We start from the raw sequence: 27,879 nt of genomic DNA on the forward strand, positions 1-27,879 counted from the left end.
AGTCCCAGCAGAAGTGAAAGGAGGCAAAAGTTGGAGGTGGCACAGTTGAGGATGTTAAGGTTTGCAATGGGAGTGACGAGGTTGGATAGGATAAGGAACGAGCACATCAGAGGGACAGCACATGTGGAGAGCTTGGGAGTTAAGCTAAGAGAGATGAGACTGAGATGGTATGGGCACATCCTGAGAAGAAATACAGAGCATGGTGGAAGGAGAATGTTGAGGATGGAGCTGCCAGGCACACGAAAACAAGGAAGGCCAAAGAGGAGATACATGGATGTGGTGAGAGAGGACATGGATGTGGTGAGAGAGGACATGAAAGTGGCAGGTGTGGTAGAGAATGATGCGGAAGACAGGGAGCAATGGAGACGAAAGATCCGCTGTGGCGACCCCTAATTGGGAGCAGCCAAAATAATAATAATAAGAGGAAGTAGACAGATGGCCTTGTGCAAAATTACCCTTTTAGATGAGTGTGTAAAGGGACATACTTTCATATAAAAAAAAACGTAATTGGTCCAGGATACCGTATGCACTTTAAAGCCACCAATGTCTTTGGACTATGGGGAAACCAGAGCACCCGAAGGAAACCCACACAGACATGGGGAGAACATGCAAACTCCACACAGAAAGACCCTCGCCGGCCACTGAGCTCGAACCCATAACCTTCTTGATGTGAGGTGACAGTGCTAAGCACTACACCATTGGGCTGCCTCAGTTAATATCTCATCTCATCTCATCTCATCTCATCTGTAGCCGCTTTATCCTGTTCTACAGGGTCGCAGGCAAGCTGGAGCCTATCCCAGCTGACTATGGGCGAAAGGTGGGGTACACCCTGGACAAGTCGCCAGGTCATCACAGGGCTGACACATAGACACAGACAACCATTCACACTCACATTCACACCTACTGTCAAATTAGAGTCACCAGTTAATCTAACCTGCATGTCTTTGGACTGTGGGGGAAACTGGAGCACCCGGAGGAAACCCATGCGGACACAGGGAGAACATGCAAACTCCACACAGAAAGGCACTCGCCGGCCACTGAACTCGAACCCATAACCTTCTTGATGTGAGGTGACGGTGCTAATCACTACACCATTGGGCTGCCTCAGTTAATTTATATAAAATGTAATATATACATTTTGCAGGGGCTTTGCAGGCCAGTCTCTACATCGGGTCCTGGGACTCCTAGGGATCTGTGGACTGCACAGGCGAAGAGCCATGAAGAACATCATGGAAGCTGCTGAAAAGGCTTCATGTTGGCTCTGGTTGAGGAGGGGGGATGAGTGGCGTAGTGCGCTACCTGGACACAAGTCGGGGCCTGATCACCCCTGGCTGGGTCACCCGGGTGAGGGTATCTGATGTCAGACCTGAAACACCCAGTGACCCTGGGCACATCACTGAAGATGTGTCCAGGTAGCACCATAAGGTGTATCTCATATTTCATCTCATTATCTCTAATATATGTGTGTATGTCATATATATATATATATATATATATATATATATATATATATATATATATATATATATATATAAAATCTCATCTCATTATCTCTAGCCGCTTTATCCTGTTCTACAGGGTCGCAGGCAAGCTGGAGCCTATCCCAGCTGACTACGGGCGAAAGGCGGGGTACACCCTGGACAAGTCACCAGGTCATCACAGGGCTGACACATAGACACAGACAACCATTCACACTCACACCTACGGTCAATTTAGAGTCACCAGTTAACCTAACCTGCATGTCTTTGGACTGTGGGGGGAAACCGGAGCACCCGGAGGAAACCCACGCAGACACGGGGAGAACATGCAAACTCCGCACAGAAAGGCCCTCGCTGGCCACTGAGCTCGAACCCATAACCTCACGGAAAAATCAAAAGACTAATTACCATTCGGTTTATTGAGGTGCACAGCAGTATATATAGTTGCAACTGCGCAGACTGCACAGGTTGGGAGCTTGAGCTTGGTTGCTATGGTTACCCACAAGTTTGACAGGCATATCGGGGACAGCTCCTGCTAGTTCAGGACCCCAACACGGCATGATGAAGGGTGCCAAAAGGCAGAAAACGATTGCATCGTTTAAAAAAGACTGTAAGTAAACTGTGCCTTACTTTATCATATCACCTTGCAATTTTTTGATAGTCTGTTCAAAGTAACGTCATAGTGAAAGTAAAATCATACGGAGTAGAGAAGCCTTTCTGGTAGCCTCCTTCTTTCGGTGGCAGCCTGTAGATACAGTGCTCAGAAGGCAGTTTTAATGTTTAATCTGGCGTTCCCTGCCATAATTTCAGCGAGCATATTGTTTCATAAGGAAACTTTGCGAAGAGTTGTTGACTGACTGCTGCTCACGCAACACACAGGCATAGTTAGAAAGTCAGGATGCACTGGTTTACACTTTACACACACACGCGTAGCCCAGCCTCTCGCTATGGTTAACAGTTGGAACTTAGCGGTTTTAAAACTAGTTTTGCAGTTTTGCAATTTCTGTGCGTGATGATAATGTGTAAACTTTGGATTTCCATAGGCTATGTTAAAATGTTATCATTGTCCTGGCCTGCAGGTAGTTCCTGGTGATGGCAGTGAGGGAGGTGAAATAACATGTATGCACACTACCGTTCAAAAGTTTGGGGTCACCCAGACAATTTTGTGTTTTCCATGAAAAGTCACACTTTTATTTCCCACCATAAGTTGTAAAATGAATAGAAAATATAGTCAAGACATTTTTCTGGCCATTTTGAGCATTTAATCGACCCCACAAATGTGATGCTCCAGAAACTCAATCTGCTCAAAGGAAGGTCAGTTTTATAGCTTCTCTAAAGAGCTCAACTGTTTTCAGCTGTGCTAACATGATTGTACAAGGGTTTTCTAATCATCCATTAGCCTTCTGAGGCAATGAGCAAACACATTGTACCATTAGAACACTGGAGTGAGAGTTGCTGGAAATGGGCCCCTATACACCTATGGAGATATTGCACCAAAAACCACACATTTATTACCACATTAGCAATGTATAGAGTGGATTTCTGATTAGTTTAAAGTGATCTTCATTGAAAAGAACAGTGCTTTTCTTTCAAAAATAAGGAAATTTCAGAGTGACCCCAAACTTTTGAACGGTAGTGTGAAACCGTAAACACTTCTCTCTACACGGTCGCGTGGCGTGGAATTAATAGGAAAAGGGGCGGGGCAGTTGTATTGACGCCCCGCCCATATACCCTGGCTGTAGTTCTGTCATATGACGTCGGCCACGTGACTGCGCGGTGTGGGCGGGGGTCTGACTCAGCTGCGTGGTGACGCAGGGCGGAGCGCGTCAGTGGCGGAGGGAGCGCGGCAGCAGTATGAGACATTCAGCTTCCGCTGCTGCTGCGAGCGCCGGAGCGGAGACACCCTGCTGCTTCCCGCAGCGCCGCCGGTACATGGCTAAAGGCCGCGCAGCGCCGCCGCCGCCTCACACCGCACGCTGAACAGAATGGTACAGTCCGCGCTTTCTTTTCACTCCACTTTCTGTGTCTTGAGTGCTTCACGCGCCGAGTGACATTAGCTTAGCATAGTTCTTCACACACACACACACACACACACAGCCGCTACTGCAACTTTAACGGGTCATATTTTACCACAGAACTCAACCGGTATCGGTTCAAACCGAGGGATATTCACCTCACACACACACACACACACACACACAGCCGCTACTGCAACTTTAACGGGTCATATTTTACCACAGAACTCAACCGGTATCGGTTCAAACCGAGGGATATTCACCTCACACACACACACACACACACACACTCTCTCTCTCTCACACACACACACACACACTCTCTCTCTCACACACACTCTCTCTCTCACACACACACACACACACACACACACACTCTCTCTCTCTCACACACACACACACACACACACACACACACACACTCTCTCTCTCTCTCACACACACACACACACACACACTCTCTCTCTCTCACACACACACACACACACACACACACACTCTCTCTCTCTCACACACACACACACACACTCTCTCTCTCTCACACACACACACACACTCTCTCTCTCTCACACACACACACACACTCTCTCTCTCTCACACACACACACACACTCTCTCTCTCTCACACACACACACACACTCTCTCTCTCTCACACACACACACTCTCTCTCTCACACTCCGCGCGCGCTCGCTGTGCTGTGTAGAGTGTGAGGAGATCGGCGTCTCGCGCTCGGATGAAAAATTCCGTGTCGCGCGCTGATGCGGCTCTCAGTGTTCGGCTCGCGCGCTTCTGGCAGGCAGTCCGGGATGGCAGTTAGCCTGGAGCTAAAGCTAAAGCTAGCAGTGTTAGCAGGGCTCCCGCTCGGGCTGCTGGGGTGAGAGAGTGTGGGTGAGTGTTTATCTATCCTCACAGCTGCTTTGGGTAAACACAGCGTTCCTGTCAGAAATGTTGTGTTGAACCTGAACCCGTCACCCTGAGAGGCGGCCCGGCTCCGCTCCGAACCGGACCCGTGTGCCTCTGGACCTGCGCCTGATTGTAGTCAGTCATTCCTGTCAGTTTGCGGATGAGCACTAAGGGCTCGGCGATATCACCGACACTCATCATTTCTCCCTCACAGGGCTTTAATGATCAGCATCTTCACACCGACAGCATCCAGCACTTCAGCGTTATTCACACTCTGCAAAATTAATTACGGGTTTTATTACCATTGATTTTATTTAGTAAAATGCACAAAATACTTAGTGTACATTAAGATACAAGGAAGTGTATAACACTTATTTCCATTGTGATGGTATTATTATTGTTGTTGTTAAATACATTTTTTTCGCGGTTTGGTTTCCATCAAATCCCGGGCTCTGATTGGCTGGCGAGCGGGTCTGTATCCTACAGTACGGACCCCGGTTACAGACCTCTGGCGACTCACTCGTTCACGACAACAACAAACATGGTGGCAATTTTTGTCAACATTTATTTTCGCATTTCTCAGAAGAACAGCATTAATTTTACAGCATGGATAGCAATAACGACAGTGTTCACAGCGAAAGCGTGTTTTACTGCCCTGAGGAAGAAGAAATAAAAGAAAACATTTCAGGAGAAAGCTAAAAACCTCTAACTGTTGCTAACGCTGAATCCTGAATGACTCCTATTTGTATAAATAGGGGACTGCATAGGCAGCAAAATGTAGTTTTTTTCCTGCCATAGAAGTGCACTTGTATATCGAGGAGGAAGCCATTTGCATTACAGCCGTGAATGAGGATTCAAAGCGGTGGCTCGGCTCGGTTTTCCCTTTCAGGCGCTCTCATTTTCTGTTAGAATCTGGTCAAGAAAAAAATTAATAGGCTATATTATTTACCAGCTTAAGGTCGGTCTGTATGGTGAAATACTGAAACCTCGGCCTTGAATACTGACCTCCACCCAGAGGGCCTCGCTCAGTACTTTCAAGACCTCGGTCACGGTATTTCACCATACGGACCGACCTTAAGCTGGTAAATAATTAGGACTGTTTAGACTTAGGCTAGTATCTCACTGGGCTGCGACAGCCCATGACTAGTTGGAGACACAACAATTGTGATAAAATATGCGAATTAGCGACAATTTTCACTTGGAATCACACTGAATTATATTAGCATAATTTAACGCAATTGTTTCTCCAACTTGTCGCAGCCCGGCTTTCCCTCGGCAAGCAGGGAAGTAGAGGAAGCCTCACGGAAACTGACTTGAGAAGGGTTTGCGACAGCTTTGTGACACATTTGCGGCTATTTTGAGAGAAATTTTGTCGCGCAAATTTTTTGAACATGCTCAAAATTTCAGCGATGAAGTAGCGACACTTTGCGAGTCATGCGAGGAAATTGAGAAGCCCCGTGAATGTTTCAAGACACTTTTGAAACTCTCTCGCGAATGACGTTCACAATTTGTCGCAGCCCACTGAGATACTGGCCTTAAAGAATTGGAAAAAGAAAAAAGGTAAAGGGTTTTTTTTTTTTTTTACAATTTAAGATTCTTCCAAACAGCATTTTGTTTTAAATAATCATTAAAACTTGTATATAAAATGTGTGTTAAAAGTTCATATTATACAGTTGTGATATTGATATTATTTCTTGTATTTAAAAAAAAATACAGGATGGATTACAAAGTTAAAAAGCAGTACTGCACTTTAAATAAAAAAAGCTAAATGTCTACGGAAGAAAATTAAACTTTGCTTTTTATATTTTAAAAGATTTACTGATTAAAAATATTAGGACTGTAATATAAATATGTAGGACTGAAAAGGAGGAAAAATATATATATTTTCTTTTTAAAATATTTGACGCTTTCAAATCGGCTGCGTAGGGTTTTTATTTTTTTTAAAAATTCACTTTCTGAGATGTATTGTAACATAATTCCTCACAATATTAATAATTATATTCATCAGATAGTTTGTAATTATTTAATCAGAAGGAAATGAGAATGTATCACAATATTGATAATGTCTTCATATCTATTAGTTAATTATTAAGAAAAAAATTCGGACTAATTAGCAGTGTGCGCGTGCTCTGTAATGCACTATAATCAGCGTTATAATGATAACGTGAGTGAGAGCCTTGCCCGGTCTCTCAGAGGTGGTGTTTAAACCCAGACTGTTTTTTTCCGTTTCCAATGAATTTTCAGGACTCGGATTCCTCTGTAATTTACAGAATTGCAGGCTATAATTCTGCTTTCTGCATCTGTAAGTCACACACTGTGATGTGCTCGACAGGTTCACGGGTTATAATTGCATGTGATTTGGGATTATTATTTTTAATATGACGAAAGCATTGTTGTTGTAGTTTGAGGTGTGAGGTTCCAGTTAATCAGGTTGTAATCATCGTTCATCTTCGGCATGTTGTGAATCAAGCTTTATGAAAGTAAAGATGTCAATCAGAGCTCGTTACACCTGTCTTCATACTACACTCCATGAAAGATTAAAGCTCCGCTGCATCTCGCTGATCTCCTGAAGCAGTGTAGCCCAGTGTTAATCCTAAAGATCATCATCATAATCATCATCTCTCAGCTGGTAGAAGATGTTCTGTTTATAAAAATGGAGAAACTTTCAAGAGCTCTATAAACACAACTTTAACCTTTAGTTAAAAAAAAGAATAACATCACTCTAATAACATAGTAATAAATTACGAGTATTTTTATTCGCTTTATTTTTCTCTAATAGCTTATTGTGATTTCAGCGAATGTAGCTAAAGTTTTAATATTTTTGACCACTTCACATTTTACGTTCAAGTGATTATTCAGCATCATGTTGAATATCGGTACTCTGTGTAACTCTTTAGCAAGTTATTCCTGAATCATCCATTATGAATGATTATCAATATTTAAGCCCTTCAAACAAAATAAATTATTTACTCACATCTTTAACAAATCCAAAAAATCATGCATTAAATGTTACACTTTTAAATAATTTAAAATTAAATGAAATTAATAAATAATGGAATGCCTGTTTTTTTGTAAATATTGTGTAATCCTTTTTTCTTTTAACTTAATTTTTATTTCTTAGGCCACACCAATTCGATTAGTTGGTTCTCGGAATTGCCGCTTGAAGAAAATGCAAAATGAAAAAAAAAAATCGAAATCAAACTCCCACCAACAGAAAAACATCGTGGCTGATGGTTCAAAATACTGAAGACTGCAGGTTGAGGTCACGTGACGTCGAAAACCAATCAAATCGCCCCTTTCCCTTTAGATAAAGACTTGTGGAAGAAACACATAGACATATAAACTTAGACGCCGCATTGAGCCTGGTGGCCGTTGCTGGGATACGTCAGAGTGTCCGCCATATTGGATGTGGCAAATCTTCCCCGTAAACCAATGCAAGTAAATGGACTGAACTTCATAAAGCCCCTTTCTACAATAATATTTAACTCGATGCCTTTTATTCACCCATTAAGACACACACGTATATATTTGGGAAACAAACAGGCATCAAAACAACACGTATAACTTTTAATGTGATGGTTATAAATAGTGTGCGAAATACCCTGTACACTGCAAACTAGCGACAGATCCGCGATAGATAGCTCAGGTAAGCTAATCAGTCAGCATACCGTAGCAAGCTACCAAAACCTGAGGCCACAATAACCAACCTACAAGACTGAATATGATAAATGATGGAAATAGTGAATGAAAATAAAAATTTACGGTTTTATTTATTGAGTCGCCACACAGACCTGCTCTCGCTGAATAAAGTGAGCTGAATGAGCGCCAAACTGAGTTCGGCCAGGTTCTAACGTCATACCAAAACAAACTACATCACTGATTCCTTCCCATTCAGAAAGGTTAAAAACATTCATCATACGTTCAAAAACGCTCATCATAGTGTGGCACTGTATTATCTAATTCTCACTGCTTATAACTCTACACCTCCCCGGTGGAGATGAGCTGGGAAACTGAAGACTGAAGGAACAGCTCCCTCTCTGATCCTGACTGTCTGACCTGTTCTGTCCAAATCCTCCGTTCTGAAGTGTTCACTGCAGAGCATGGATGACGGAGTAGCAGAAAACCCTTCCCGTCGCACAGCTGTCTCCCACTGCTTTTTCATGGCTTTATTTTTGGGAAACCTACATAGTATGTGAAAAGTTAGCTAAGCAACTAACAACAATCAGCGTAGTTACGAAGGAAATACTTCGTTGTTTGGAGACAGGTTTCACCGAGCGGCTATTATGCGCGAGACTTCATATTAGCCACAAAGTCAGAAAAATCTGTTCGTAAAATTACGTTATAATGACCAAATACAATGAAAAGTATTTTTCCAGTCTCACCTGTGAAAGGTAATCTCATGTGATCTCGTTTGGACGGTAAACCTGTTGGTACAGTTAAACGCAGCACAGGAATGAGGCATCTTTATTCTCGGCTACTGTCTAGACGCTATACCAGAGACGGCTGAAGAATCTCCACTTTGCCACATCCAATATGGCGGCGAGGATGACGTATGATTCTACTCAGAAGGCGGCGTCTATGTTTATATGTCTATGGAAGAAACATGCCTGTGGAGCAGTGTTGCCAGATTGGGCGGTTTTGAATTCTACTTTGCAGGCAAAAAATGGCTTGGGCTGGTTGACAAAAATTGGGCGGGTTTGACGTTAGTTTGGCGGGTTTTTATCAGAAGTTTATAAATATTTCGCACCAACGTTCTGTGTGAGAATGCAGCCAGAGACACTTGTATAGCCTTAGAAGGACTTTGATGCAGCACATTCTATGTACCATCTACGTCCACTAGTCTACATCCAATCCAATCCATATTAAACACTTCTGTGACCCAATCAGAGATCGTGGGCATCACACGACAGAGTGCAGTTAGTGAACGACGGCTAGTCAAGATGCCAAAGTGGGCAGAATACAAAAAAAAAGTACAGTATCAGGATAACAGATGAAGAAAATACATGGATGTAGACAAAAATAAATTCAGCAGAATAACTAGGCCTATAAAATTAATAAAACAAACAGGATAAATAAAGATAAATAAATAAAAGACAAATAAAAAATAAGTAACCTCAGGAATGCAGATGTTAGATATGCATCGTAGCCTAACATAGCCGACATATTATGCGTGTGCGCCACCTACTGGTGCATGTAGGACACAGCAGATAATTGCAGAGTTATAATCTGATTGAACCACACGGAGCCGAGTACCAGACAGCAGATTCTTCACCTCCAGCACTGACGGGCTCGTGCTGACATTTAGAAGTTGTTTGCATTGTTGTTCGATTTACAAATAGTATTCTGGACTTTAGCTGCATATTTTTACTTTACAAGATAGGCATCAAGTACATTTTACATTTTGGGCGGTTTTAAGTGCATTTTGGCGGGTTTTGAACATATTTTGGGCTGGAAAACGTCAGCAGTATCTGGCAACCCTGCAAAGCCTGTGTTTGTGATTGTTCGGATATTCAGCGAACAGAAGCGTAAAATCTTTGACAGGTGTGTCGAAATTCAAGAGGGGAAAACTTTGCACAGTTGTACTCAAGATGCCGTGAGCTTGTTACCCTGCGATGTGCCAACTTGGACAACGACTCTGTGGAGGCGGGTTTGATTTATATATTTCACTAATTGATGTGAGGGGCAAACAAAAAATCATTCGAAGTATTTAGCCATCAGAAGTAGCTACTCCTGACCAAATCTTTTTTTCTGTGCATTGTAGATGTTCAATTGACTGTAATTCAATCGTTTATTTAGACTAACTGTTTACTGGTTTGCCTGTATTGTTTGGTCTATTTCCACTGCTAATTTTACCATCAGAGCATTTTTTTAATTTTATTTTTATTTCATTCGCTCACTTCATGTTTTTCCTGAAAAAATCCGAGAACCAACTAATTAAATTGGTGTGGCCTTATGCAGCTTTTTATTTATTTTTAAAATTGTGGGGGGTTTTTTTCAGTCAGGTGACTCGTCAAAAGACGTGAATAAATGCACGACACTTGGCTCACTAAATATTTATTTTATTAAAGAATTATAAACAAATCAGACTGTACGTCCATTGTACAACTCCGATTCCAAAAAAGTTGGGACAAAGTGCAAATTGTAAATAAAAACGGAATGCAATGATGTGGAAGTTTCAAAATTCCATATTTTATTCAGAATAGAACATAGATGACATATCAAATGTTTAAACTGAGAAAATGTATCATTTAAAGAGAAAAATTAGGTGATTTTAAATTTCATGACAACAACACATCTCAAAGTTGGGACAAGGCCATGTTTCCCACTGTGAGACATCCCCTTTTCTCTTTACAACAGTCTGTAAACGTCTGGGGACTGAGGAGACAAGTTGCTCAAGTTTAGGGATAGGAATGTTAACCCATTCTTGTCTAATGTAGGATTCTAGTTGCTCAACTGTCTTAGGTCTTTTTTGTCGTATCTTCCGTTTTATGATGCGCCAAATGTTTATGGGTGAAAGATCTGGACTGCAGGCTGGCCAGTTCAGTACCCGGACCCTTCTTCTACGCAGCCATGATGCTGTAATTGATGCAGTATGTGGTTTGGCATTGTCATGTTGGAAAATGCAAGGTCTTCCCTGAAAGAGACGTCGTCTGGATGGGAGCATATGTTGCTCTAGAACCTGGATATACCTTTCAGCATTGATGGTGTCTTTCCAGATGTGTAAGCTGCCCATGCCACACGCACTAATGCAACCCCATACCATCAGAGATGCAGGCTTCTGAACTGAGCGCTGATAACAACTCGGGTCATCCTTCTCCTCTTTAGTCCGAATGACACGGCGTCCCTGATTTCCATAAAGAACTTCAAATTTTGATTCGTCTGACCACAGAACAGTTTTCCACTTTGCCACAGTCCATTTTAAATGAGCCTTGGCCCAGAGAAGACGTCTGCACTTCTGGATCATGTTTAGATACGGCTTCTTCTTTGAACTATAGAGTTTTAGCTGGCAACGCCGGATGGCACGGTGAATTGTGTTCACAGATAATGTTCTCTGGAAATATTCCTGAGCCCATTTTGTGATTTCCAATACAGAAGCATGCCTGTATGTGATGCAGTGCCGTCTAAGGGCCCGAAGATCACGGGCACCCAGTATGGTTTTCCAGCCTTGACCCTTACGCACAGAGATTCTTCCAGATTCTCTGAATCTTTTGATGATATTATGCACTGTAGATGATGATATGTTCAAACTCTTTGCAATTTTACACTGTCGAACTCCTTTCTGATATTGTTCCACTATTTGTCGGCGCAGAATTAGGGGGATTGGTGATCCTCTTCCCATCTTTACTTCTGAGAGCCGCTGCCACTCCAAGATGCTCTTTTTATACCCAGTCATGTTAATGACCTATTGCCAATTGACCTAATGAGTTGCAATTTGATCCTCCAGCTGTTCCTTTTTTGTACCTTTAACTTTTCCAGCCTCTTATTGCCCCTGTCCCAACTTTTTTGAGATGTGTTGCTGTCATGAAATTTCAAAATGTCTCACTTTTGACATTTGATATGTTGTCTATGTTCTATTGTGAATACAATATCAGTTTTTGAGATTTGTAAGTTATTTCATTCCATTTTTATTTACAGTTTGTACTTTGTCCCAACTTTTTTGGAATCGGGGTTGTATGACGATGTACGTAAGCTGTATAATAAACCATCACTGGGGCTGAATTCTTCAGTGACGCCCTGAATGTCGTGCCTATAAAAAGTGAACATGAAGCCATTTTGAATTTTATTCTCAGAAGTACATTAAATGCTCATCACTTGTTCTGGAACAGTTTATCAGGATGAATGTAAATGATGTAGAAAATGTACCATGTAAAAAAAAAAACCACACACTTGATGACATCATCAATTTGATGACATCACAGCCGACTGAAAACCTGTAATATGGTATTAACGGGGGAGTTCCCGTAAACATAATCCTGTCTGATTATGGGCTTTACACACTGCTGAGTAAGAGTGTGTGCGCGTGCGTGCGCTGGGGATAGAGATTTTTGTCTACAGTGTTACATGCTTTAGCTTATCATCCCTGCATGGCATGTTCAAGGATAACCCTGCCTTATGAATGTTTCCTGCCTAGGGAGCCTACTCTTAAGAAACAGCAGCATTGTATCATTAGTTACTGACTCAGGAGTCTCTCAGGACAGACCTTTGGTACATTTTGTCACTAAATGTAGCTAAGCCACACCCACTTTTCCATAAACAGGTTGACATCATGAACGACCAATCAGGTTATCTTGTCTCTGACTGCTTAAATTTTTTGTGATGTCATCACGCCAGTTTCTTTCTTGTTACAAACTTTGTTGTGTCGCTCAAAATGTTGTCTTCCTGTCAGTAACCGAACTGCAGACAGCCAATCAGATCGGAGCTTTAGTGGTTGTGAAGTTTGGGGTCTGTTAAGTGCACAGAAAAGCGAGTTCAGGAATCGGGGCTAGGGAGCTAACACCGTCCAGATGTGCTGCCTACCTAGAGAGCTCCTCTTCAGAAGAGTGTGTGTGAGAGATCGGTTTGAGACCGTTAGACTGTAGATGAGTGATGTATTACAGCGTGTGAAGGTAGGAATCCGTGTTACTCGTTACATGTTAGGTTTTTTTAAATGCGTTATAGAAAATTACCAGTGATGTGTCAACAAGTGTTGGTTTCGCAGAAACAGTGAGACTTTGAGCAGCACAGTGTCCCATTAATGTAGTTATCGTTCTTGTCATGCAGTGAGTTTATATCAGAGCGGTGTGTGTTTGGGGAGATGAAGCAGTGCACTGTGGAGGGACTGAGGCTGTTCATGAGCCTGCTGCATGTTTATTATATTCTTCACAAGGGCCAAAGAGTGGGAGGGTTTGAACGTAAAGTTGCTTTCTGAAGAAGGGGCTGAGGGGGCAAGTTTGGTAGTAGGGACCAGGAGGTGAGACCTAAAGCAGGGCCTAAGGGATGAGTTCTGAAGGAGGACTGAAAGGGTGAGACCTAAAGGAGGTTCAGAGGATTAAATCTGAAGTAGTCAAGTTTATTTCTATAGCGCTTTTAACAATAAACATTGTCGCAAAGCAGCTTTATAGAATTTTAATGACTTTAAACATGAGCTAATTTTATCCCGAATCTATCCCCAATGATGAAGCCTGTGGCGACGGTGGCAAGGAAAAACTCCCTCAGACGACATGAGGAAGAAACCTCAAGGGGAACCCATCCTCATTTGGGCAGCAACAGACAGCCTGACTATAACATTAACAGCTTTAACATGAAGTCAGTCTCGTTGATGTTATAAACTCTTCATTGATGGAAACTTGAGTGCGAAACTGTTCATGACAACTGCAGTCCTAAAGTTAGCAAGACAACTGTAGTCCCCAGCCATAAAATCATTACTGTAAGAGTCCAGAGCGTCCTCCAGGTGTGACTTTCAACTGTCCATATGGGGTGGATACTGTAGTTGGTTACCAAACTTCTCTTTAAATTACATTGACGAATGATAACGACTTCCTTTTTTCTACCTGAACACTCATATCAGGACTCAAAGCCACGCCCACTTTCCACTCTCGGGGTGTTTTTAGGTGGAACTCATGAGTGTAATGTTGATATTGGAAGGCAAACAAATATTACTAGTTAAATGGTTAATGCTAGGCAAGTGGAAGTCTGGCACACAGTATCTACTGATGGATAGCTAGCATGTCGTCATTAAGTCTGCAGTGACTAGCATTGACAGCTAATCCCATGTTTTATGGGTTGTGCCATGGGGAGAGATGTGAACTTTGCGTCATGATGTTGGAACGGCTGGAAAAGAAAGTGTGTGCGCGCACGCACGAGGTAGAGATTCTTCACTGCATTCATGTCTGTGTTCTTAGAAACCCAGTGATGGATTTCTGTCTCACTTCCTCTGTGTCCTTTTACTTATTAACTGTGTGGGGAGAGAAAGGAGAGAGAGAGGGGGATCGCTTAGCCTTTAACAGCGACCCTCACACTCTCACGAGGACGATTCTGTAGAAATCTCCATCCACAGAAGGACCCGTGTGTGTGTGTGTGTGTGTGTGTGTGTGTGTGTGTGAGATCATGTTCCTCTACAAGGTGCTCCAGCAGGGACATGAAGACACCGATGGTGTGTATGAGGTACAGCCGTGTTACACTCACGCCCTGATCAGCGTTAAAGGTTGTGTGTAGAAACTGATTTGTGGGCGGGGCTGTGTCTGATCTCAGGTTGTGATGTAATGATGAGCTGCCTCGCCGTGCTGGTGCTGGTGCTCATCATGCTAACACCGGCTGTACATCCAGACTCTGATCAGCTAATGTGAGCTAATTTACAGCAGCTAGCTAACTGTGAGCTAAGGTTAGTGTTGTTATTAGACTGTTAAAGAAGGCAGGAGGACATGGGGGTGTGTCCTCATTAACATAAACATGTATATTCATGAACAATAAGCGTATTGATGTAGATCGACTTCTATTTTTACTTAATATTTTTTTCTCTCTTCAGTGTTTAAAAGCTTATTTTTTTCAAAATTTCATCTGTGCTGTATGCCGAGCATGTATAGCATATTTGACAATAAAGTTGACTTGACTTTTTCTGTCCTCATTCTTTTTTATTCTTTTCCTTCTTTCTTTCTGTCTTTTTATTTTCTCTGATGTACATTTCCCTTTTATTTCTTTTTTCTTTAATTCATCTTTCCTTCTTTCTTTACTTACTCATAATCTATTTCTTATTGTTTCTTCTTGCCCTTATTCATTCTTTCGTGTGTGTGTGTGTGTGTGAGAGAGAGAAAATGTTATACTGAGGTTTTTATTTTTTTATTTTAACTTTGACACACACACACACACACACACACACACACACACACACACACACACTGTAGTTTTGGGTGCTGCTGAAATTTAATTAAAATTCTTGTGTGTAAATCCGTCTCTGACTGGGGTCACACACACACACACACACACACACACACCCTGTGGAGACAGATCTAAGCCAAATGTGCCAGTAATCAGATATAAGAGGGGACATTTGAAGCGTGTGTGTTCTACTGTTTTTTTTTTTTTTTTTTTTGAGGACAGAACTATTACACTGATTAAGGAACACTGCTAGCACTTTTTATCTAACTTTTAACGGTCGGATATGCCACTTGGTTGTCATGGTTACAGTCACTGTTGTGGTTACAGCGAGCGAGTGAACGTAGCCCAGAGTGTGTGGCTGAGTTAGCCACAGGAGCTGGGATAATGTGCCATGCTGAGGCTCTCCTGAGGAGGGATGTGTGTGAGAGAGAGAGAGAGAGAGAGAGCTCAGTCTGAAGGAAAGAAATGCCCACCCTCAAGGCACTCTATAAGCCCCGCCCTCTGACCTGCAGCAGCGATACGATGTTCCCTGATAACCGTTGATCTAAACGCTCCTTGTCATATCATCACCGACCTGGACCCACCCAAACCTGTGACATCACACCATCGGGTCAAATCTGTGCTCTGATTGGCTCAGTCATTTTCATTCATTTTTTTCTTTTTCTTTCCTTTTATTCTGTACATCTTTTTTTTTTCTTTATTGTATTTCTTGTCTTTTCATTCTTTCATTTGTACTTTCTTTCCTTCTCTTTTTATTCTTTATTTCTCTCCCTCACTCTTTCCTGTATTTATTCTTCCTTTATCATTTCTTTGACCCTTTCTTTCTTTTTTATTCTTTCTTGTATTCTTTTTTGCACAATTTGCTTTCATTTATGTAATTTTTCTATTTTTTCTTTATTTTCTTTCATGTTTTCTTTTCTATTTCTTTGGTTTTCTGTCATTCCCATTTTTCTAGATTTTCCTTTGTCCTTTGTTTTCTGTATTTCTTTTCTCTGCTGTACTCTTGCCTCTTCCTTTTTTGTAGTACTTCTTTCTTTCATTTTTATTATTTTTTTTAATATAATTTTCTTAACTTGTTCCATTATTCAATAAGGTAGGGGTTTGTTTGAAAGTGGTCAATAACAGTTGTGTTTAACACCTCAGTCGCTCGCTCGCTCGCTCGCTCACACACACACACACACACACACACACACACACAGACACAGAGAGACGGACAGAACTGGACTGAGAATAAACCACCATGGAAATCCTGTGTGCTCAGTTTTCACGGTCAGTGATTGAGGCAGAGGGGTGCCAGTACTTTATGCAGCTTGAAAGATGGACTTCACTCAGTAATGGAGGGAAAATATTTATTTATTTATTTATTATAAAAATATTATTTTGTCTCCTTGCAGTCCCAGAAATCCTGGATAGAGAGCACTTTCACCAAGAGGGAATGTGTCTACATACTGCCAGTGTCCAAGGACCCGCACAGGTACGTACACACACACACACACACTCTCTCTCTCTCTCTCTCTCTCTCTCTCTCTCTCTCTCTCTCTCTCTCTCTGAGGGGGGGTCAGTGGATTTTCAGATTTACACACCAGCATTCCTGCTCTCAGGTTCACACACGCACAGGAATGTTCCTGAATCATCTCAGTCTGAGTTCTGTGTCCTGATTGGCTCATTCGCTAGATCAGGTTCTGGACTATTATGGCCCTTTTCCACTACCCTTTTTCAGCTCACTTCAGCCCGACACGGCTCGCGTTTCGACTACCTCCGAGCAGCACGACTCAGCTCGCTTCAGTCCTGCTCAGCCCCCAAAACTCGCACGGTTTTGGAGTGGGGCTGAAGCGAGCCGAGCCGAGTGGGGCTAGGGGCGTGAGGAGACACTCCCCTGTGCACTGATTGGTGAGGAGGAGTGTCCTCACACGCCCACGCACGCCCCACGAGCATGCTGGGATCTGTAAACACCGCAAACCCGGAAGAAGAATTGCGAGAATTTCTGAAGCCTTATGCGCCTCGCCTCATCTATACGCTCTTGCCAGTATCTGTTGGCGTTGTCGGTGACAACAAGCCACAGCACCAAGACCAGCAACACTAACGACTCCATGTTTATTGTTTACTATCCGGGTCGTGAGACTACCGCTTAAAAGGCCACTGATGTCACTGCTTGCGCCGCCTAACGACATCACGTGACGTCCACCCACTTTCGCTAACTCCACCCAATGTGTCCACCCACTTCCAGCCAGCACGGTTCAGCGCGGTTGTAGTCGAAATGCAACTCCAACAGCCCCACTCAGCTCGACTCAGCACCGCACGGCTCAGCCCGACTCAGCCGCGTTGGTAGTGGAAAAGCGGCATTAGTCTGACTCCGCTCAAGTAGGTGGAGCTTAATATCCGGTCCTGGACTCTTGGTTCTGTAGTGATGTGAACTTGCCTGGGTTAGGAACCCCTGCTGTCTCCTGATGGGCTGAAGAATCATCTCGGTTTGAAACCTGCATCCTGATTGGTGGATGCATTGCACCTTGTGCCTGACTGTATTCTCCTTCTCTCTCTCTCTCTCACACACACACACACACACACACACACACACACACACACACACACACAGAGGTTTGTAGTTTAACTTCTGTGTTTCCGAAGCCGATTTGTCATTGAGTTTATCACTCCGTGATCAGTGAAAAGGGGGTGGGGGCTTTTCCGTCACTTATCCCTGGCTCTGCTCTGAGTTACTGTTTGATTGGTGGAAACTGCTTCCTGTTTGTTGTGTAACTATTACAGTTATACAATCTGAGGCCCAAGTGTTGGACAAACCCTCGGCACAGAATTTACATCCTATTCCAGGTTTATCTCTGCAGATAGTCATTCGCTCGCAGGCTTCGCTGAAAGGTCACACAGCAGTACGGTGTATAACGGTAGCTGAGATATGAACATGCTGTATATGAAATGCAGTGTTATTATTATCTTTAGTTTAGGAGTGTTGAGTGTGTCTGATCTAATCTTTGTTTCTCTGCAGATGCTTTCCAGGATGTCAGATCTGCCAGCAGCTTGTCAGGTGTGTGGTTTTGTGTGTGTGTGTGTGTGTGGGGGGGGGGGGGGGTTAGTGTGTTACTAATTCCAGCCAGAGTAACAGAATACATATTGAAAGTGTTTTTTTTTTCTCTCATGTGTGTGTGTGTGTGTGTGTAGGTGCTGCTGTGGCCGGCTGGTCCGGCAACATGCTGGATTCACAGCGAGTCTGGCGATGAAGTACTCGGATGTGAATCTGGGTGAGGGGGCGAGGTCGGGGGCAGAGCAAGAGGAATGGAGTGTGGAGAAGCACACGGAGCAAAGTCCCACTGATGCCTATGGCATCATCAACTTCCAGGGAGGATCACATTCCTACAGAGCCAAGGTGTGCGCGCACACACACACACACACACACACACACACACACATTTAGCAAAACGCACTTGGCTACATCAAGCAAATGGAATGTGTGAATTTTGGAGGTCAAGATGGAGGGAGTTCCTTTAGATACAGGTTGGTTACAGTAATGTGTGTGCATGTGTGTGAACAGTATGTGCGTCTCTCCTACGACTCCCGGCCCGAGGCGATCCTCAGGTTGATGTTGAAGGAGTGGCAGATGGAGCTCCCGAAGATCCTCATCTCTGTGCACGGAGGGATTCAGAACTTTGAACTTCATCCTCGCATTAAACAGGTGGTGGGGAAGGGGCTCATCAAGGCAGCCGTCACCACAGGGGCCTGGATCCTCACCGGGGGGGTCAACACAGGCACGACACACACACACACACACACCATAGCAAATCAAGATAAGAGCTCAACCTTCCTTAAATTAGAACAACACTCACAGACGGCTACATACTCAGACGGGCAGACAGACCGACAGGTAGCAGGCAGACAGACAGGTTGTTTGTTGATGTATAAACACATTATTCCACCTCACACCTGCACACTCCCTCAATGACGGCGATTCAGAGCATCAATTATGAACGCAGCCATCATCGTTATTTGTTGACACACAATAACTTACACACACACGACCCTGCAACACTAGTCATTTCTGTGCAGACTGAAAACACGCATTAACTCTGGTGGGACAGTGCTGCGCGATGATGGACTGCGTGTTTCAGGCTGTAATGGGCAGGTGTTTTAGGGTGTTAATTGTGTGTGTGTGTGTGTAGGTGTGGCGAAGCATGTGGGTGATGCGCTGAAGGAGCACTCGTCCCGCTCTGCTCGGAAGATTTGCACCATCGGCATCGCGCCATGGGGGGTGATCGAGAACTGTAATGACCTCATTGGGAGAGATGTGAGACACACACACACACACACACACACACACACACGGACGGAGCCATAGTGTACGCTCAGCAGCCATGTTTCCACAGTGATGTCACTAAGTCACATGTATAGTGAATGTATCATGTTTGCGTTCTCATGTTGAAAATACAAGTTCACACAGTATATGGGGAAACTGCCTCATTTGTTTGAGTGACGTGTGTGTGTGTGTGTGTGTAGGTGGTAGCCCCCTATCAGACCCTCCTGAACCCCCTCAGTAAGCTGAATGTGTTAAATAACCTGCACTCTCACTTCATTCTGGTGGACGACGGGACGGTGGGCAAGTACGGCGCTGAGGTCAACCTGCGGAGGGAGCTAGAGAAACACATCAACCTGCAGAGGATACATGCCCGTACGCAGTCTCTCTCTCTCACACACACACACACACACACACACACACACACACACACACACACACACACAGGTGTAAGGGTATAGGATTTATGCAATAGACTGAAAATATCTAATGGTTTCAGGATGTGAGTAGTTCCCTAGTTTTAGATTTGTTATACTTGTTTTGATTTGTTCGAGTGTTCCCTTGTTCAATGTTATTTTGAACAAGTTCCAGCAACATTTCCTCATGTTTCCAGTCTCTCTTCTCAGCAGGGTTCTAACGAGACCAAAATATCAGCACAGTGGCACCAGTCATAATGGCTGGGGGTTCGGGGCCACCTTAGGCTCGTGGAAGCTCACGGGTTCTACATGCTCAGAGGTGCATTTCCTGGCACTTGCAGGCCTCCCTGAGAGTTACTTTTTGGTAATATTAATAAAGTTTTTCTTTGCCAAAAGTTGCTGTGATTTTATTATAATTAATATTCAATCAAAAACAAATCAACTACATTCGTGACACGTTTTTGGAATAAGAATAAAATATCCAGTTGATGTTCACCAAGTTTCAGCTTTATTTTCAGCTTCAGCCGTTCAGTTACAGTCCATGACTATCCAGATCTAACTTGTATCAGCCCTTCCCCTCCTGACCGTTACTCCGACAGGTTCAATGCACCGTGTCGCGTCATACAAAATGTTTTACGTATTACATACATGGTGCCTAAGCGCCTCTTAACACGGGTGGCACTTTACCTCTAACGCAGCATAAGGAAGGAGGTAAACCGGACTCGCACGATCAGTGACGATCTCCACACGGAACTACTCGGGCAGCTCTGCACTGGGTGCTTACGTGGACAGGGAGTGGAGTATATCCCAATGTAGAACGTGCACATGGCAGCGTGGGGATAACAAGAGAAAATTAAACAAAAGACCACATTTTCAAGATTGACAAGTCTTTTTATTCGTGTAGCGGCAACTTTTACAGGTGTGTCGGAAATATTGTGGGCGTAGCAGTAGAGAAATGTGCATATTGGCCCAATACACTGAAAAGGCAGCGTTAGAACCCTGCTCAGATAAGCTCCCTCGATTCTGTTCCCTTGTTTCTAGTGTTGCTCTATCCCATGTCAAGTTTATTTCTATAGTGCTTTTTAACAATAAACATTGCTGCAAAGCAGCTTTACAGAATTTGAACGACTTAAAACATGAGCTAATTTTATCCCTAATCTATCCCCAATGATGAAGCCTGTGGCGACGGTGGCAAGGAAAAACTCCCTCAGACGACATGAAGAAGAAACCTCAAGAGGAACCAGACTCAAAAGGGAACCCATCCTCATTTGGGCAGCAACAGACAGCCTGACTATAACATTAACAGTTTTAACATGAAGTCAGTGTCGTTGATGTTATAAACTCTTCATTGATGGAAACTTGAGTGCAAAACTGTTCATGACAACTGCAGCCCTAAAGTTAGCAAGTCAACTGAAGTCCTCAGCCATAAAAGCATTACTGTAAGAGTCCAGAGCGTCTTCCAGGTGTGACTTTCAACTGTCCACATGGGGCCGTCCTCCACAGGAGCGATGCGATGAGACTCCAACCAGACACAGGGCACCAGGATGGATCAGGCAGGTCCGAGGAGCAGAAGAGGTTCAGCATCTCGATCCCAGGATTGACATGTAACTCAGAGAGACAGATTTGGGGGGGGAGAGAGAGAAAGAAAACACAGGTTGTCAGGTATGCCCAATATCACCTGATGAGTAGGAACAGTATGCGTATTGCACTGAGTACAAGCAGGGACTCCGGCAACTAACTCTGACAGCATAACTAAAAGGGGAGAGCCAGAAGGTAACACAGGCATGAGGGGCCCCGGGACATAAAGCAGCAGCCACTACACCGTCAACAAACTCGAGTGAGCAAGCGAGTGGGGACTGACAGCATCCATACATCCCAGTTTACCAAAACACTCTGTCTGAGGATCCTCTAGATCTACACCTTTACCTCATAAACACCATTAACACAAGGCTTGACTAAACAGATCTGTTTTCAGCCGAGACTTAAACACTGAGACTGTGTCTGATTCCCGAACATTACTTGGAAGGCTGTTCCATAACTGTGGGGCTTTGTAAGAAAAGGCTCCGCCCCCTGATGTAGCCTTCACTATACGAGGTACCAGCAGATAGCCTGCACCTTTTGATCTAAGTAGGCGTGGCGGGTCATAGAGGAGCAGAAGTTCACTCAGGTACTGTGGTGCGAGACCATTCAGTGCTTTAAAGGTCAATAGTAGTATTTTATAATCAGTGTGAAATTTGATTGGGAGCCAATGCAGTGTGGATAAGACAGGGGTGATGGGGTCATATTTTCTAGTTCTAGTAAGGACTCTTGCTGCTGCATTTTGAACTAACTGGAGCTTGTTTATGCACTTATTGGAACATCCAGACAGTAAGGCATTACAATAATCCAACCTGGAGGGAACGAAAGCATGAACTAGTTTTTCTGCGTCATGTAGTGACATTAAATTTCTTATCTTTGCAATATTTCTGAGATGAAAGAAAGCTATCCGGGTGATGTTATCAATGTGAGTTTCGAATGAAAGACTGGGGTCAATAATCACTCCGAGGTCTTTTACTGCTGCACGTGAAGAAACAGAAAGGCCATCCAGAGTCACTGCGGAATCAGAAAACTTCCTTCCAGCTGCATGTGGTAATCAGAAGGAAGTTTATAAGCATTCAGTGTCTAATGTCCCTACGTGTCTATGTTCCTGTTTTATGGGGTTGTTCTTTTGTCAGTAGTGTTATTGATATTTGTTTTACGATGTCCTTATTGAGTTAACTGCCTCCTATTTATAGATCATTAATATCCTGTGTCCATAAATTACAGAATTATGGCTTCATTGTTCTGTTGTCTTAATTGTCTGTAGTTTTCCTATTCCCTAGTTTCTGTCTCGCTGCCAGTTTATGGGATTGTCTTCAGTGTCCTTAGTTTTCAGGGTTGAGGGGTGTTGGAGTGTGGTTTTGAGTGTGTGTGTGTGTGTGTGTGTGTGTGTGTAGGTATCGGGCAGGGTGTGCCAGTCGTAGCTCTGATCTTTGAAGGTGGGCCGAATGTGATCCTGACTGTGTTGGAGTATCTGCAGGAGAACCCACCTGTCCCTGTCGTGGTGTGTGAAGGAACCGGGCGTGCGGCAGACATTCTGTCTTTTGTCCATAAGCAAACCGAGGATGATGGGTAACACACACACCTTTAAGTTATAGATGTTCCTTGTTTGATGGTTTTCTTGTTCTCGTTTCTGCTGTTCCATTTTCCTGTTCCCTTTGTTTCGTGTGTGTGTGTGTGTTCCCCTCACATTCACTGTCTCTCCTTTAAAACATTTCCACTACTTCCTTTGCTTCCACAATAGAATACGGTGTTGTTTCCAGAAGTTCATCTAGTTTTCCTTGTCCACCCCCATGTTTTTTTTTTCTCCCTTCCCTAAAACGCATTACACTGCAAAAAATGATCTCTTATCTTAAATCACATCTTAAAAAGAAAAATTGTGGTGATTTTGGTTATTCGAGTGTGAGGTCGTGTGTAAGGTAAATATAGTTATTGAAAAAGTCAGAGATAAAATCGTCGCTCACGATGGACCTTATGTAAGATTGTACCTCTGTGGACAAAGTGACTGTGACCTGGAGACTGAAGTGTGTGTGTGTGTGTGTGTGTGTGTGTGTGTGATTTATACAGTTGTCTTCCAGACGGTGTTGAGCTCGACATCATTGCGACAATCAAAAAAACCTTTAACTTCAGTCAGAATGATGCTGTGCATCTCTTCCAGACGCTCATGGAGTGTATGAAAAACAAAGAGCTGGTAACACACACACACACACACACACACACACACACTGGTTATACATAGTGTTTCAGTGAATTAGACCTCTTCATACTGACCCCCGTAAGCTTGTGATGACTGGTTTTGTATGTCCTGATAGATAACTGTGTTTCATGTTGGCTCAGAGGAACATCAGGACATTGATGTGGCCATCCTGAAGGCTCTGCTTAAAGGTACGTGTGTGTGTGTGTGTGTGTGTGTGTGTGTGTGTGAGAGAGAGTTTGAGAGCTAACAGCTTTTTGTTCTTCATACATTCCATGTTGACCTTGGCTGAGCTCCAGCAGCACAGTACAAAGTCAAAGGTTCCAGTCCACATCAACGCAGCCTTTCCTCTCTGATCCAAACCCTTCTGCATCTTTACACCGCACCGTTTTAAACATTCAGCCATTAGCTTAGGGTAGCGTAATTATAAACTCCTTATCCAGTGATCAAACACGGCCAAGCGTCAGATTTTGAAGTTAGAGCCTTAAGTCGCTAATTATTTTTGTCGCACTTTACTAGCGTCAGGCATGAAGGGTGTGAAGCCTCGGTCACAACCGGCCGTACGTGTTGCTACGGCTGGTCTACGTGCAAAAAACGCACGGAGGGCGCGCGTGTGATGTGCTGATTTTCAAGCCGTAGACCGGCCGCAGAGGTTCTTTGTCATGTCAAACAAACTCTACGGGCGCTTACGTTTTTTTCAGGTTGCAAGACAAACTTACAGCCAACATGTGTCTTTCTCTACAAACAAAAAAAAACGCAGCGATTTGGGAAACGCCAAAAATCGCACGGCCAAAAAATCATACGTCCGGTTGTAACCTAGGCTTAAGAAGGGCATCAGGTCCCTTTTATGTCCTACATCACTAATAATCGGGGGACGTGTCGCATCAGCGCATAAGGAAATGTGCGATGCGACTGTAAAGGGACTTGCAGTAAAGCGATTTAAAAAGAAAACTGTACGAACTTGTTGGGAAATGTTTTGTAGGCTGTATATCTATACTTATATCTGACCCTTTATTTATGTAGCAAGCCTGTGCTTGAAGTGGAGTAAAGGTTTACAGAAAATGAATGAATCAATGTGTGATTTATTTATTTATTTTTTAAATGGTAAAGATATTAAAAGGTTTTTTTTGTTTTTTTCCCATGTAGAATGAGTAGGTGGAAAAGTTGGAATTTTTGAGAAGGCGAATGATAAGAAATCGGGTCATGACATTCACTTGTGGTCACACGAGCAGTAAAACCTCTGGTGTGTGTGTGTGTGTGTGTGTGTGTGCATTCATGCAGGCACTGATGCATCTGCCTTTGATCAACTCGTATTGACACTGGCGTGGGACCGAGTGGACATCGCAAAAGATCACGTGTTTGTTTACGGGCAAAAGTTACTAGTGAGTGTGTGTGTGTGTGTGTGTGTGTGGTTAAACAGTCACCTTAGTAAAACCAGTGGAAATTTAAGTGCATGAGGAATCACGTTTCTGTTTTTACTGAAAACTTCCAGAGGTCAGTGTGGTCAAATCGTGTGTGTGTGTGTAGGTAGATTCCTTGGAACAGGCCATGCTGGACGCATTGGTGATGGACCGTGTAGATTTTGTGAAGCTGCTAATTGAAAATGGTGTAAGCATGCACCGGTTCCTCACCATCTCACGCCTGGAGGAACTTTACAACACGGTACACACACACACACACACACAGGGTGGGTCTCGGAGTCCCAGAACAAGCCGAAGCATAAAAGAGCCTGAGACTGACCTTAATGCCCGAGCACTAAGTGTGTTCTTGGCTCTGTTCTTACAGAAGCAGTTACCAGCGAACCCGACGTTACTGCAGCTCGTCAGAGACGTCAAACAGGTCCACGTTTTTCACTTGATACACACTTTTTAAACACGCGTGCTGTTTTTCTTATTGACGACGTTAATATTACCCTCCTACAGGGGAATCTCCCTCCGAACTACAAGATCACTCTGATCGATGTGGGTTTGGTGATTGAGCACCTGATGGGCGGGACATACCGCTGTAACTACACACGCAAGCGCTTCAGGATCATCTACAACAACCTGCACGGCAACGTCCGGGTAACTGCACAGCTGTTGATTGAGCTCGTGATCCGGGTTCTGTCAGTAAGGTTTAGCTATAATGCACTGAGATCACATGACCTTCGTATTAGCAGTGTAGGTGGGTCTGGGACTGTTTAAATCGACATGCGGGTCATGTATTGTAATTGAGTAGACCGTTCTCGGATGCTTGTGGTTTCCATAGCGATCGGGCCGCGCTGCACCTGGCGCGCCTCCTCTGCGGAAAAGTCACGAGGCTTTCAGTATTCAGGCTGAAAAGAAGGAGAAAACACGGCACAACCACTTCATTAAGACCGCTCAGCCTTACAAACCAAAGGTAGAGTGAAGCCTGTCGGGTCACTGCAGGTTGCTTGATTAATTCTCTCTCACGCAGGAACTTCATCATGTGACCTGTCTGTCTGTCTGTCTGTCTGTCTGTCTCTCAGCTGGATTCGAGTGCTGATGTGCAGCACAGGCGTAGTAAGGAAGACGTGGTGGATATCGATGACCCTGAGACTCGGCGCTTTCCGTACCCGTTTAATGAGCTGCTGGTGTGGGCCGTTCTGATGAAGAGGCAAAAGATGGCGCTGTTCTTCTGGCAGCACGGGGAGGAGAACATGGCCAAGGCGCTCGTCGCCTGCAAGCTCAGCCGCTCCATGAGCTACGAGGCCAAAAAAAGTGATGTGGTGGACGACATGTCCGAGGAGCTCAAAGAGTACTCCAAGTGAGTCAGTCACAATGATTCAGCCGAATCAGATTCAGTGATTCAAATTAGTCCGGTTCAGTTCGTGTGGTTCATTCAGTCTCGGCGAGTGAGAGTCTGTTAACGGGTACAGTACAGTCGATTCTAACGAGTCAGAGTCGATGAAAACGCATCACTTCATTCTCGTGAGTAGAGTACTCTTGATTCTGCCCAGTCTTGTACACTCAGTTGCAGTGAATCAGATTCGCTTGGTGAGTCAGTGAGTCCGATTCAGTTAAAGAGAGTCAAAGTATTTTTGAAATTCATTGAGTTGAATTCAAAGAGTAAAATGTGGCATTGAAGTGTGTGTGTGTGTGTCAGTGAGTTTGGCCAGCTGGCGGTGGACCTGTTGGAGCAGTCCTTCCGGCAGGATGAGATGATGGCGATGAAGTTGCTGACCTATGAGCTAAAGAACTGGAGTAATTCGACGTGTCTGAAGCTGGCCGTATCGTCACGCCTGCGCCCGTTTGTCGCTCACACGTGCACGCAGATGTTGCTGTCTGACATGTGGATGGGTCGCCTCAACATGCGCAAGAACTCCTGGTACAAGGTGCAGCTCTGCCTGCCTCTCACTCTGTCTGGCTCTTATTATTTCTGTCTGCATGTCTTAATTCCTTGTGTGTCAGGTGATCCTGAGCATCCTGGTGTTCCCTGCCATCCTGATGTTGGAGTATAAGAGTAAAGCGGAAATGGCCCACATCCCTCAGTGTCAGGACGCTCACCAGATGACCATGGAGGACAGTGAACACAACCTGCAGAACCCCGACGGCATCCAGATGGTACACACACACGTTTGTCTCACTATCCTTGTGAGGACCTTTCATTGATATAATTATTATTGCAGTTAATTAATGCTGTACCTGCACCTAACCCTACCTTAACCTCAGTAATGAAAGGAAACTCTTTGGTTCTATCTATTTGTTTATTAATAAACACAACAATTTCCTTATGGGGACCATCCAAATATCCCCACAAGGTCAAAATTGTCAGATTTTACAATCCTTGTAGGGACATTTGGTCCTCAGTAGTATATAAAAACACACGCGCGTTCACGCAAGGTACTTGTACACCAGGGTTCCCAAACTAAGGGTCTAAATTTACAAACGTGGTCATGAAAAACTCTAAATCTCCTCTTTTGTTTTCATTTATTTTACAAATCAATATCAGAAATATTCCTCCAACTGTGAATCTAGATTTTTGATGCCACATTTAAATTCGGTGTACTTCCTGTTTTAGTCTTTTTCGTTACGCTGACATGCTGTACAAGCGTAGTTTTTTTTTTTTTTTTAAACAAAAGGACATATTTCTTCACCTGTGTACCTGCTCAGAACAATCAAATTTATTTCTATACCACGTTT

The 27,879-nt window shown here is 43.7% G+C and overlaps 1 protein-coding gene across 1 annotated transcript in view; it reads left to right on the plus strand.

The window, feature by feature from the left end:
* The first annotated feature begins 3,304 nt into the window (after nt 1–3,304).
* trpm7 (transient receptor potential cation channel, subfamily M, member 7) overlaps nt 3,305–27,879 on the plus strand; it is a 58,375-nt gene continuing 33,800 nt past the window's right edge. The window contains 18 exon segments of the mRNA XM_060924271.1: nt 3,305–3,466; nt 16,647–16,726; nt 18,251–18,289; nt 18,424–18,628; nt 18,794–19,007; nt 19,419–19,543; nt 19,753–19,924; nt 22,941–23,115; nt 23,611–23,734; nt 23,856–23,928; nt 25,019–25,119; nt 25,265–25,399; nt 25,523–25,576; nt 25,660–25,800; nt 25,985–26,116; nt 26,226–26,503; nt 26,843–27,071; nt 27,148–27,300. Of these exon segments, the coding sequence (XP_060780254.1) occupies nt 3,464–3,466; nt 16,647–16,726; nt 18,251–18,289; nt 18,424–18,628; nt 18,794–19,007; nt 19,419–19,543; nt 19,753–19,924; nt 22,941–23,115; nt 23,611–23,734; nt 23,856–23,928; nt 25,019–25,119; nt 25,265–25,399; nt 25,523–25,576; nt 25,660–25,800; nt 25,985–26,116; nt 26,226–26,503; nt 26,843–27,071; nt 27,148–27,300 (2,433 nt within the window). The 5' untranslated portion in view covers nt 3,305–3,463.

Source organism: Neoarius graeffei, chromosome 6, assembly GCF_027579695.1.
Source record: "Neoarius graeffei isolate fNeoGra1 chromosome 6, fNeoGra1.pri, whole genome shotgun sequence".
NCBI lineage: Eukaryota > Metazoa > Chordata > Actinopteri > Siluriformes > Ariidae > Neoarius > Neoarius graeffei.